The sequence below is a fragment of the Porites lutea genome, chromosome 3 (assembly GCF_958299795.1).
Source record: "Porites lutea chromosome 3, jaPorLute2.1, whole genome shotgun sequence".
NCBI classification, from domain to species: domain Eukaryota; kingdom Metazoa; phylum Cnidaria; class Anthozoa; order Scleractinia; family Poritidae; genus Porites; species Porites lutea.
The window spans coordinates 38,387,474-38,401,486 of NC_133203.1; the positions used below are offsets into that span (position 1 = coordinate 38,387,474).

At 37.6% G+C, this 14,013-nt stretch overlaps 2 protein-coding genes across 2 annotated transcripts; one reads left to right on the top strand and one right to left on the bottom strand.

Annotated features, from left to right (window-relative positions):
- The first annotated feature begins 5,240 nt into the window (after window positions 1–5,240).
- Window positions 5,241–7,453, top strand: LOC140929723 (uncharacterized). Its single transcript, XM_073379439.1, has 3 exons — window positions 5,241–5,385; window positions 5,685–6,209; window positions 7,327–7,453. Exons 1-2 carry the CDS (start codon window positions 5,342–5,344, stop codon window positions 6,184–6,186), a joined length of 546 nt encoding a protein of 181 aa, XP_073235540.1. The 5' UTR covers window positions 5,241–5,341; the 3' UTR covers window positions 6,187–6,209; window positions 7,327–7,453.
- A 3,854-nt stretch (window positions 7,454–11,307) lies between these two features.
- Window positions 11,308–13,248, bottom strand: LOC140932268 (uncharacterized protein KIAA1958-like). Its single transcript, XM_073381891.1, has 3 exons — window positions 12,343–13,248; window positions 11,956–12,204; window positions 11,308–11,343 (listed from the first exon to the last, which is right to left on the bottom strand). Exons 1-3 carry the CDS (start codon window positions 13,246–13,248, stop codon window positions 11,308–11,310), a joined length of 1,191 nt encoding a protein of 396 aa, XP_073237992.1.
- Window positions 13,249–14,013: the final 765 nt, after the last annotated feature.

A 14,013-nucleotide genomic window follows, 5' to 3' on the forward strand; every position in this document is an offset into this window, starting at 1 on the left:
AAGTTTTTTGTCAACCTATAACCAAAGCTGAGTGAATTGCTGTAGCATTCACATTCCACAGACGAGCAAATTAAATTCTGTTCTTAAATCCTCGCATTTTTTTTGCATTTCTTTCTCTTCAATACAAGCATCCTTAGGGACTTGTCAGCTGCTGTCCTTGCCTCTTATCTAGAAACACTCTTACTATTATTATTATTTATATTATTATTATTATTATTATGGTGTTGTTGTAGTGTTGTTCAAGTGTGCCTCAACTGTCCTCTTCTATTCCTAAGAAGAATTCAAACACCTGTCTACATCCTTTGAAAAAATTTTTTTTCCCACGTCAAGACGTCACACGGATGATTCAAATCGATTGACGTCGTAAAATGTGGGTTATTCGAGTTACTTAGACAAACGTAACCGTTCTTTTTTTACAGAAATGTTAGCAATCTTTCCATTCAGGTTAAGTTAGTAGCATACTGTATATCTGGTTTTCAATGTCTTAAGACATGGTCGTAAGTTTTGCTTACAGATCGATTGAATTATTCTTTGTTTGCATGACAGAATAATTTCCTCACAGAACCGGAAAGGGGCAATCAATTAACATCCCAATAGGCCTTCCCTTTTACCTGGATAATATACATGTGCGTCATGAAATTTCTTTTAGATAATTAATTATATAACATATTTATCGACGCTCCATTAGGCAACTATCTTCAGTTAACTTCGTTCTTGTATGATAGGAGTACACATAGAATGGATATCAAATAAGTCATGAATTCCAAATTCCTTGTTCATTTTATAGATGTACACCTTTTTGCTTGAAGTTATTCTTTCAATTTACAAAAATTATGGTCTGGATGAATATTTTCGTGTCGCGTCACTGTGATATTTCAGAAAGCTTCATTACGAAGGGGAGGATATACTTCAATCTCTTAGGTTAGTTTCAAATTAGACTTTTCATAATCACATATCTTTTGTTTGGAAGATAGTCGAGATGTTACCGACGCGCGCAGCCATCTTAGTTTCAAATGAACAGAGTCCAGCTTGTAAAGCCCGACGCCTACCACCCCCTCAGCTCGATCCCTTTGAAATAAAAATAGCCTCAGGTAACGATTGTTGATCGATCACGATGATTTTGCGGGAAAATAAGGGAATGTGAACAGTCTAATTTCTGAGACAAATCAAACTTTGTCTAATCTGAATATAATTGGGTTTTCCCTTTAGCGGTTTTGACAATACTGATTGGGTCATTGTATATTATTTTTATTTCATAAATACTGAGTGAATCTGTTTGAGTCAACCTGAGTGAATACGTGGTTCATTGTTTGTATCAGAAGTTGAACGAGCGAGCGCAGCGAGCAAGTGAGATTACTGATACATCACCAACTCGTGAGAAAATCCCGTACGCGCGGCCTGCCCATGAAGTAATCTCTATATATTTTATTGGCTTATACCCACCAGGATGCATTTTTCACATATTTAAAGATACTTTTAACCGCTCTCGTTTCCCCAGGTGAAGTTTAAATTACTGAATTTTCCTTTTCATTGTAGTTTTTGCTCTCAAACCAAACTGTCAAAGTTTGAATGGGTTTGAATTGCCGGGTAAGATCATATGGTTCAGAATAACGTATCATCACCTTAATAAGTCTAACCTGGCATTGATAAGCAGGGATACAAACAGTACAACTCATGCCATGATGACAAGGAATTGAAATTCGCCTGTAAAGTGCTGTTGATTCCGGCTACCTCAATATTGAAACCACTTTATCTTTGTTTGAGAAAATGTTCTTGACATGAAGCGATAAAAGAGTATTTGGTGTCGTCTTTTTGTTTGTCTTTATAATTTAACAATCTGAAAAATGTAGTTACTTAGATCCATTTTCAAGGCCCACGTCAAGAACCCATCACCCGGTTAAAAGTTTTCGATCAATACTGCTGACCCTGGATAAAGTCGTTTTTACGGGTTAGTTAGGTGTAATTTTCATCATAGTCATGACTATCTAAGTACTTTTTTCGTGGAAATGGAATTTCTGCTGGTCTTAATGTCAGTACAAAAGTATAATACTAGGCCTGTGAAATAATTTTTAGTTTTGGAGTTAGTCGTGGGCTATTAATAAATATTCTTTCTCTTAAAACCAAGCAACGATATTGCAAAATCATCATGATATTGATATTAGCTGCCATATATTTTTTAACTCTGCAGCTGTAATTCTTTAGCAGTCGCCAATATGACAAAAATTATATCATGCCATATTATATTATATTATGCCATTATATCTGACAAAAAGATTGTGTAAAGTACAAATTAAATTGTCCTGGAGGAATGAAGATAATTTTAGGCTAAGGATTCGCACGCTACTTCCTGAGCTACTAAGGAGAGAATAGAGCCCTCCTCGCTCGTGCTGTACCAATAAAATTGACCTTATGGCATAATGTACCTTTTCTTAGATAGATTACATGTATTGCGTCTTTCTTTTGCATAATCATCATACACGTTGACATTGCATCATATTATGACTTTATAAAATAAATTAATCTTCCTTTTACTGTTTGTTTCCTCGTGAGAAGCAACTCACAAATAAAAATCATTCTAACATTACGTGCATGCAGTTAAACGATGTCAAACATAATGAACTCCGATTAATTCATTTTATCATTTTGTATTGAAAAACCTTTTCAATTTTAGTCAGCGCTGGTGTATTGCTCTGGTATATTTCTGTAAGGAATTTCTTCTTCTTCTTCTTCTTCTTTTTGTTTTTGTTTTTGTTTTTTTTTTTTACTATTTCAAATAGCTTTAGCACGCGAAATGAAGGACGCACTTCAACCTCTTAAACCTCTTGGCGGTGTCCATATATGAATAAATAGCTGATCGAACTTCAGAAACACTGAGATTTCGACAATATTGAGCTGCTGTTTTTTCCTCTCTGAAATTATTGTGATGAGCAGTTTCATGTTCCGTAAAATGTCCTTTTATTACATGGACTGTCCTCCCTAAGAGCAGTGTGAATGACTGTCTCTATATTTTCAAGAGTGTCCTTCAACATCAAGTGGTCGCGAATAAAGCCGGCGGGAGAGTAAAGGATGACTCAAATACCTTATTATTGATCACGATACGAGCTTCGAAATCTTGCAAGACGACCAATATGACAACAGGGGAGACACGCTCGGTAATACTGCCAGGAGATCGCTGCGCGCTCGTTCGATTTTGAAATCACGCGTATGATTTCAGACCAAATTGCACTCCACTCATTTCAATTACCATTATTAATCAATATATCAATGACTATTTTAAAATACAATCATCAAATTCATTATATAAACACCAATGAAATAGCCTGCGTGGGTAAACGACTACTACACAATACCGCCAGCTACGCAGGCTACCAATGAAATTCCAAGCGAGCTTTCGCCTGAAAACATGATATCTTCACACGTGAAAATAACATGTTATTTTCGCATGTGAAAATGTTACCGTTGCGATGGCTACATAATAAATTCGCGCCTTTCGCAGGAAAAAACTGTTTCATTGAAATGGTTTGGTATATCATTGGTGTTTATATAATAAATAGCACTTTCGTGGCCGCTTGGAGATAAGAAATTTTTCTTCCCGTGTTGAAAATATTGCGCTCACTCGTGAAATATTTCTCAACACTCGAAGAGAAATTTCGTATCTCCGCGCGGCCATGTAATATCCTCTATGTATTAGTATTCAAGCGGTCTAATGATTGAAAGAAATATCGAGGCATATTTTTAAAGTTTGACATGCAAAAAGAAAAAAACGTCGCTTGGAATTGATGGTATATTATTACTCTCTATATCCATTTGCCAGCAATGTTACGAATATTTTGAACGATAGGGGTCTTTTCTGGAATTAAAAATAAATAGAATGAGACAAAATTAAATTGAAAGCTATTTCACATGAGATAAATAATTATGATGCTATCATGCCTGCTTTGATTAAAATGCGTCCCCCAAAAAACTTCCAAACAGTGACCAAACAGACTTAACCGACAAGTGTTCCTCATAATGGACCACTTGATCTTTTTAAGTCATCCCCGATTTTTGTCAAGTGTTTGTGAACTTGTTTTCAACTTTTTCAGGATAGATAACCTCACAATACTTTTATCTACGCCTTTAAGGAAAGAGTTAATACATAATAGTAACCAAACAGACTAGAATTCTAAAATTTTCAAGAGAATACTTTTGAACTATGCCACACTCACTCGGGTGCAGTGAGGTCATTTTTAACCTCTTAAACAGACTTAATATGTGTATTTATCCCAACAATTACCAGGAAAGAAGTGTAATTGGGTCTCACCATGACTTTTCTAAATCACCCCTTAGTCTCACAGCGTTTTAGACTCTGCGTCAACTTTATTCTGGAGGATACTCTTGAAAGGATAAAGTCTTTATTCGACGTATTGGTGGAGAATAGGGTCTTTTTTTCCCAAATGAGCAGATACGTGTATATTAAAAGGGGACATGCACTGGAGGAAAATCGCAATAATAAAACGATGGTCAATCACAGAAATCGCAATGCTTTCTCCATACGCCTGGGGGAAATTTAAACACGAAGTATGGGATCCTTTGTAAATCCCAAAGCCTCTCAAGGGACCATCAACAAATACTGTTAGTCTGGCACATATTAGACTATCCTTGGCCGATATCATACGATCAAGGCGGAACTAGGATATGCACGTACGTTCATTCTTGAAAATACTTTTTGAAAAAGGTATATTCTTCACAGAAACAGACCATGAGAGTAGTCCGCAATCTCACTCAGTAATGAAATGAAAAAACATTATTTTTTAGCATTTTAAATTGTTGAGTTCCAAAGAGCAAATAAAACCTGCTGAGAAACAGACTGAAGTAAGATTTGCAGAGTATCTTCTCTATGGCAAGGAAATCAGTTGGGGAAAAACAATCATATTAACAACAACAAAACAAAACATCAACAACAACTGATTAAGGAACATTTTCACTGTACAATTTCCGGCATACTTATCGGCCCTAGGTATAGGCTTCAAGTGTGGGTTTTCAGAATTAGTAAATTTAGCAAGCTATGCACTAATAGATGTTAAATTTGGAATTTCGGGGTTTGATGTTCACAATATGTGTTGAGTATTTTCATGTGAACGTAAGTCGATGGTTAATATTTACAATATCAATATACCATGCTTGAGAAGGGGCCCACCAAAGATATAAAAGCACGGTTCTTTGCTCCACAGAATAGAAGTCGGGATAAGGCTGAGCGATGAAGACTTTAATCCTGTTAGCCTTGGTTGGCTATGCGCTGGCCTTCAGCTTGGCTCTTCCATTCAACGAAAATGCAGAAAAAACAATTAACAATTATGAAATGAATGAAATTGCCAACGATTTCCAGGCAGAACAACGTGAAGGGTAAGACAAAAAAAATGTTGCGACACGTAAAATTAAAACAGTGTAGGTTAAAAAAACAAAACAAAAAAAAAAACATGAATAAATCAGCAACATGGGGCCGGGGGTCACATACTTTAACATTTGTTTTAGGAACAATTTTCTTTAAGTTTCAGGTTTGAGCATTTCTGACCTATCTTTCGGAAATAACTTCCTTTAAGGCCGGTTTTGTATTGTAAATTTTAATCACATAGTTCGTTCAAATAAGTGAAGAGTACCTTAAATTCCTACTTCAACATTGCAATCAATTGATTTGGTTTTAGTGATGGAGAACTGACATACGTGCTAGATGAAGATGACGACGAAGAATTAGAAGATGAAGATGAAAACCCGGACGAGGATACTGACGATGAAAACGACGATAATGAAGACGATGAAGATGAACAAGACGAAGACGAAAATGCTGTTGACGAAGTGCAAGGAGAAGATAGTGATGGCGAAGTTGCGGAGGATGAAGACGAAGATGAAAACTCTTTACTCAGTCAAGGAAACGATTTTTCAGATCCCGCCCCTATACGGTTCCGACGAGTTGCTCGGCGAGTAATTCGTCGTGTCGGACGACCCGTCCGCCGTGTGATTCGAAGAGTAACGCGTCGTTTTCGACGTAGACGTGGTGGTCGTCGCGGAGGTAGAGGCCGTCGACGTGGTGGTCGTCGAGGACGTAGAGGTGGTCGACGTGGTCGGCGAGGACGAAGAGGACGTAGAGGACGAAGAGGACGTAGAGGGCGTAGAGGGCGAAGACGACGTGGAGGTCGTCGCGGTTAATGGCAAATAAATGTTAAAACATGGTAAGTACACCTACATGTTCGTTGGCTACCAACGAAGAGAATGAAATTTAAGCTCAGCTATCTTGTAATTGGTCCCACATACACTCATGATACTGAACAAGTCCTGTTTTCGTTTTTACTAACTACTAGTGACTGCCAAATATATATACACGCTTTGTAATTTGATTTTACGACAATTGTTAAAACTATGATCACTTATAATGGCTGAAGAATGACCGTTTCTAATTTGTGTTCAAATTAGAAACTTAAGCCGAGCTCGCTGGTCAGTAGTAATTTGAAACTCGCCTGGTCGAATCTTGGTGATGATTAATAAAATATTAACGTCTCTGTCACTTTGGAATAGTGTTTGTTACTTCAAAGTCTTCCTTTTGGCAGTTATAACATAGTTCAATGAATCTAAAGAGCGTTGACATTTTTCAGTGTTATAAAGTTTTCATAGTGCATTAACCAAAACTTGGCGAGCACCGATGTTTTGTTTCCGTTGTGTGTTTGTTGTTGTTGTTTTCTTTCTGTTAGGTTGGTTGAGTATGACGACATAAATTTCCCCTATAACACCCTTTAAGATCTACATAATTCTTCATAAACCAGGAAGGCCGAATCCGATGCATAGAGGATATTACACGGTGGCGCGAAGATATGAATTTTATTTTCGAGTGGCAAAACAATATTTTACGAACGAGCGCAGCGAGAGAGTACGTAAAATATTGTTCTTGCCGAGAGAAAATAAAATTCATATCTTCAAGCCGCCGTGTAATGTTCTTTTTATTATATAGACAAAATGACATCGATAAAATAATAGAGGGAAATTGCCAAAAGTACGTCATCGATAAACTCACGTGTGAGATTATGGAAAATAAACCACTCGGGTCCCGGAGGTAGTTTTTATGAATTTTACGAGTGGTATATTTTCCAGTAAAACACTCGTGTCTATATAATAAATAGTTATATTATTCAAAACGTTTTCGGCTCATTAACGTACTCAACGTCTCTTTATAGACTGAATTTATTCAAAATAAGTGTTGAAAACCAATTTACTACTATAAATTGAATAAAACTGCTTTCTTTTTTTTACACTTAAGTCAGTTAACTAATTTTTCAACATCTCTTCCTTTTTCAGATTTTCACAAATATGCGTTTGATGAAGATTGACAAAACAACAAAGCGAACAGGAAAACGGCTTAATTTACCTCTTGATAGTATCCTGTGTCGGTAACATATACTACTATAAACTTCGCTGCCCAAAGTTTCTGGAATGAAATAAAATCTTTTATTGCACTAAGGAAGTTTTTGAGATTTTCTAACTTAGCACCTAGTAATTCGGTAACAAAAATAACAACCTTGGAACAAACTTACATGGCATAAATTATGTCGGTGCACATGTACCCGGGGGGGGGGGAGTACTTCCTTATAAGAAGCTAATAGGGAGGTGCCGCTAGATGGGGTCGCATTTTCACGACTGGGTTGACTAGCCAAAAAAGTCTTCTTTGCGGGTTTGGTAGAATGGGGTCGCACATTTTCGGATTTTTGGGCTTAGAAAGTTCTTCACATTTACGGTTAGCAAACGTACCAGAATCCTTTTACTGTAGGTGAAAAGTAAAGTGTTCTTCATTTTATATAATGTAGATAACATAAATAGAAAGTGACTACGTAAGGATCGCGAAAATTACATTTGTCCAAAAGTGACTAAGATGGGGTCGATAATTGGCCACAGAATACACTATGATAGGGTAGGGGCTCTGAGAGGCCAGCGACTCATACCCAGAAAAAAATGCTAATTCATTCACGCCGTGTTGACAGACACAGTTAGACTATTACGTCATTTCAATAGTCCCCCCAGTTTACCTGCATTCTTGTAAACAGACATTTATTACAAACTGAAAACGGTTTGCAAAGAAGGGAAGTCCGGCATAAAGCTGGAAAAGACGGCCATGCTTATGAATGATGCAAATAAATTCACGCTTTAACTTAGTCAGGCCGTAAAAATAGGCCATTTGCGCGATGGCGTCATTTTAGTTAACTACGACCAGAATTCTTTTCGTTTTTTAATAAAAGCGCTAATTTGCACAAGAGAGCAAAAACCTAAAGGATTATGGTCGTAGTATTAAAATGACGCCATCATGCAAAAGGCCTATTATTTTTCCAATCCTTGGCATTCGAGACCCTGTCGGCTATTTGGGGATTTTTCCCTATCGGCAGCTTTTCGGATCCACACATTTGTGCTATTTTCGCGCCATTTGGAGGAATTATTATAAGCTTAGGCTACAATTTTTATGTACTTTAAATATTGCGGGTCATTCTTTTGTTAAGAGGCTTCGTAATGATTTGCGATGCAAATTCGATAACCATGTCGCTGTGGATTTTAATAGTGAAACTGCGAACGTTTCGCTCTGTGGCATCCGTGGTTTGACCGTCCCTCGATTAGCCCAGGAATTCCGCCTTAAATGTGCTAACGAGCCACTTTATAGGATCATTATTCTGGAGATCGGGAGAGATGATCTGAGTTCGCAATCCCCTAAGGTTGTAATAAGGGAACTATTCGACTTGGTGGGTCATAACTTCCCAGGGGCACCCAGAAGCAAATATTGCCTAACATCTTCTATTACTTGAGGACAGCTAAAAATTTGTAGGTGACTGTTCCATTCATGTACAATTTTCCCTGAAAATAATAAATTCCCCACGACTGATTTTCTAAAGTTTAATTTTTCACATCTCACTCCCCAGGCCAGTTTTGCTATTTTCCGTCGTAAGAAGAAACCTAAAATTTTCGGATTCAAAAATGCGATGGAGGGAGGGATTAGAAAAATTTTCACTTTCCTAAAACGTTAAATTGTCTCTAAAATTTTCGGGAAAGTTGTTCTGAAGCCCTAATAATTCAAAAAAGACTTAAGTTTAGCCTGCATTTCAGCCGTTCTCTCTTTCGCTCCCACTACTTTCAAAGCGCCTGCTACGCAGGCTAACTTAAGTTGCCTCAGGATGCATGACCGAACATATACAAAATTTATACCGCAGCATAAAATGCATTTCTATCTAGAGATCTAAAAGTACTCTGGATAGCCTTAAAAGTGTTTTTAAATTTATTTATTGGGTGACCCTGACTTGCGGTCTGTCGAGTTCGTTTGCAATGGTGGGCGTTTATAAACATGGCCAGAAATTTGGGAACATTGCCCCCCGCAGTCACATGCTCTCAGTTTACTAAAAGTAAAATGTATGGATTAAGTTATTGTTCAATCGATCCCTTAGAATAATCTCGTAGTCGCCGTCGGTGCAAGATTGTTAGTTGTGAGAAAAGGTCGAAACTGGAAAGGGTCTTTGAGCTGAGCGAATTGTAATCAATGCCGTTTTTACTGTCAAAAATCTTAAATAGAAGTACAAAAATCCGCCATAGTGACCTTGCTTTCAGCCCATGCAAACCACTGATCTCTTCTGCAGGCCACTGTTTCCATCTGAGATATTAGTCCATGGTCCTCTGTCGAAAATCAAAGACCAAATGTAGTCCTATCAATCTGCATAATTTCTGGCCCTTTACGAATTGAATCATTTGAGGTTTTTGCTTTCAGAGACAACAAAATTCGTTTTCTTAACCACATCGTTTTCTGATTACATCAAATTTGACTGCCATAAATAAGTGTTCCCCAGGTTCTTTTCCGCCTTCTTTCGCAAGTTAAAAGCCCGGGAATAACTCTATGTTTTTGTGCGTGTGTTCAATGCGTCATCATCCATCGCTCTTGATCTTAGAGCCGCTTTTTTGGCTTTTTTGTTTCCAAATTTTAGGCCATGGACGTTCCTCGGTGGCAACACAGCAGGGGTTTGCCTCTGGTGGAATTTTAACAGAGACTTCCCGTTTTTAAAATAGGATGCTGGAAGCACTTTTTGCCGACCACTAGCTTCTATTTGTTTGGGAACATTTGGAACTACAGTCCCTTAATCGTCAAGTCCTGTTACCTGATGTTGCTCACGGGCAGTATTGTTTATAATATAGTTACTATAGGGTGTTTTATTAAAAGGCATTTCTTTGCTTTGTAATCCTCAGAACTGGGCTACATGTATGTGATTTACTTCTAACGGTGTTTTATTACATAGTGGGTTACTTATTGTATTTGTCGAATTTAATATGTGGGTTGGCCCTATAATGGTGAATGGCCCATCAACGATGTGTTGGCCATGTTACGATGACGCTTGGCGTATTTATGCCCTCAATTCATGTATAATTTGGTATAGTTAACAACATTAGGCTGTGTAGATAAACCCAACGCTTATTAATATGATAACTTTATCTTGTCACATTGTATGTCGGTGTCTAATTTTGTCAGTATCAGCTGTGAGCGGAATTATTCCATGGCATTAGCCGACAACATCCTTGAAAATTCGTGTTAGGAATTTTATCCTATAAGTTGAGGGCATTTCTGTCCTACATTATTGTTGTTCTGCCTATTTTGCCTCCAGTCATGTCCAATACTGCCGCACTCACGAGGAGCCGCAAGCGGTGATATTTTTGCACGGCATCTGGCGGCACATCAAAGAATTTGGAATTGAAGGGCAAATTCCTAGAATATCTTCGCCAGTTAAGCTGGAGAAAAGGTGTTAAAAAACCTCAGGATCCAAAACAACACGTCAATCAAAATATCACTTGGACCTTTTCGCTAATGAAGAGCTATCACGCGGCTAAGCTTGAATTAGACATATATTGAAATATAGGTTTCATGTTCCGTAAAATGTCCTTTTATTACATGGACTGTCCTCCCCTAAGAGCAGTGTGAATTACTGTCTTTATATTTTCAAGAGTGTCCTTCAACATCAAGTGGTTGCGAATAAAGCCGGCGGGAGAGTAAAGGATGACTCAAATACCTTATTATTGATCCCGATACGAGCTCCGAAATCTTGCAAGACGACCAACATAACAACAGGGGAGACACGCTCGGTAATACTGCCAGGAGATCGAAGGGGGAAACTCTGTTATAATATATGAATATTCCCTTCGCGGCATACAAAAACGCATGATATCAGGTGCAAAAATAAACGCTCTCTAGTAAAAGTTGCAGGGTAAGAAAATCAACGTTGTACTATCTTGCACGGGCACTCTAGGTTCAAGCCTTTCACTCTAATACTCTTTCTTTCCAGGACTGAACTTAGCTGCCTACAACAAAGTTAACTTTAAAAAAAATTAAAATATATGACTTAATCAATGAATCAATGACAATTTTAAAATACAATAAATAGAGATTACTTCATGGTTGGTGAGTGCGTACGATTTTTATTCACGAGTTGTGAAGAATTGAAAACGAACGAGTGAGCGCAGCGAACGAGTGAGTTTGCGATTCTTCACAACGAGTGAATAAAAATCGTACAAGCGAACCAACCATGAGGTAATTTGTTTATTATATATGTACTGAGATATTACAAAATAATGTTAACAACTATCAATTGCGCGGTGAAATCAACACAAAGACCACAACGAGTTGCGAATGATTTTATTCGAGCAAACTGAACGTACAAAACTTCCTACAACATTAAAGTTATTCAATGACTCTGAAGAAAGTGGAACAAAGTCTACTTTTAAACGATTCTTTAACTTTAAATAACAATGAAAATTTTCAGCTTTAAATATCGCCGTTCAAAACCGTAACTAAGATATAAAATTTGAAAAAGTTGACTGTTTTGTAAATCTAATTATATTAATGCATGCATTCTAATCAGAGTCAGAGTCCAGTACTTTTAGCCTTTTGTACCTCTTTGGAGAAGACTTTACCTCAACTTCTTGGATTGCCAACTTCAGGGATTGATTGAGGCTGTTAATAGAAATGCTGAATTGACCTCCATGAATAACAGCGCCCGTGAAAAGCGACATCGCTTGTTGGTGATGATCTGCCGCCGAGCGACCCGCCGAGCTAGCTGAAGGATCAGTGGAGCATTCTCCAACTTGAGATGAATTAGTTTTCTCTAAGCTATGCACATTCCCGGACATCAGTTCACTTAAAGTACGAGACATTTTTACTTGCTGTTTTTCAGAAACTACAGAATAATTTGTCACACTTTGAAGATTTTTATGTCCCGACAGTTGAATAATATCTGTCGCTGGGATGTCGTTGTTTGTTAAAGTTTGGATCATTGTTTTGCGACCGCTATGGTTCTTTACATTGGGCCCCAGCCCGGCTTTTTCTGCCATTTTTTTCATTAACGAATTCAGCTTGTTCACGCCAACGGCTGACTTTTTAAACCATGGTTTAGAAGAATCTTGTTTTTTACAGTTATTTACTGCTAGATAAAATGGCGCGTTGTTGTCGTTCATTTCCGACGGTCTTTTCTCCGCGTAGAATTTGTAAACAGTGACGGGATCTCTTTCACTTCCCTGAACCGAAAACATTTTCGGTTTTATTTGCCTGACATCTCTGGGATTTTCTCCGGTTCGAGTCTTAGTTTGTCTCTCAGTATACTCTAAAAATTCCTCGCCATTTGTAGTTTGGCGTAGTTGCACATCGCCCCAACACATGTCTCTGTGTTCCTTACAACCACGGAGACCGAAATAGACTGTGTTGTTGAACCAAACTGTATTCAGTAGAGCCTCAGGAGTTGACTTTCCTAACAATCCTTTGTCATACAGCAGTTTTATGTCGTCTTCTGTGAGGGGAACTGAAGCGTTTGGTTTATCGCCTTTGGCTTTCTTCTTGAGATCTCTTTGTTTTGATTTTAATGCCGTTCGTGCTTTTTCAAACTCGACGTCTCTCATAATGCTGTAGCCGTAATTCTTCTTCTTTAAATACCGTTCAAAACTGGCCATCATAGCACGCAAGGAAGTGGGTTCGTAATCTTCGTTGTTTTCTTTCTTTCTTACTGTTATGATAAATTCGCTGATGAATGAACTCAGTTCGTGTGGGGGAATTTCTTCTACAGGCCTTGACTCATCTTTTAGCCTCAAAAACTCCTTAAGCAAAGCAACATTCTGTTCAGTTTTCTTCCTGGTGTTTTCGTTTTCTTGTCCTTCAATAAATTCCTCTACTGAAGTTATATCTGCAAACCTTGAATTGCTCGAAGAAGACGCCATGGTTTTCCTTTTGCCTAGTGACGCCGTCAGTGAAAGGCGGGAAAATCGATACGATTTTTGTCACTAGTGAAAACTTTCGTCTGCGGGTTGTGATTGGTCATACGGTATTTTTCACTAGTGAGAAAAATCGTACAACCAATCAGATTGCGTGTACTCTGCAACGCATCATTTTTATTTGACATATTCATTTTGCAGTAAATCTCAGTACATATATAATAATTAAATTTCTTCAACACTCGAATAGAAATTTCATATCTTCGCGCGGCCATGTAATATCCTCTATGTATTAGTATTCAAGCGGTCTAATGATTGAAAGAAATATCGAATCACTTTTTTTAAAGTTTGACATGCAAAAAAAAAACCTCGCTTGGAACTGATGCTATATTATTGCTCTCTATATCCATTTGTCAGCAATGTTACGAATATTTTGAACGGTAGGGGTCTTTTCTGGAATTAAAAATGAATAGAATGAGACAAAATTAAATTGAAAGCCATTTCACATGAGATAAATAATTATGATGCTATCATGCCTGCTTTGATTAAAATGCGTCCCAAAAAATCATCCAAATAGTGACCAAACAGACTTAACCGACGAGTGTTCCTCATAATGGACCACTTGATCTTTTTAAGTCATCCCCGTTTTTTGTCGAGTGTTTGTGAACTTGTTTTCAACTTTTTCAGGGTAGATAACCTCGCAATACTTTTATCTACGCCTTTAAGGAAAGAGATACTACACAATAGTAACTAAACAGACTAGAATTCTAA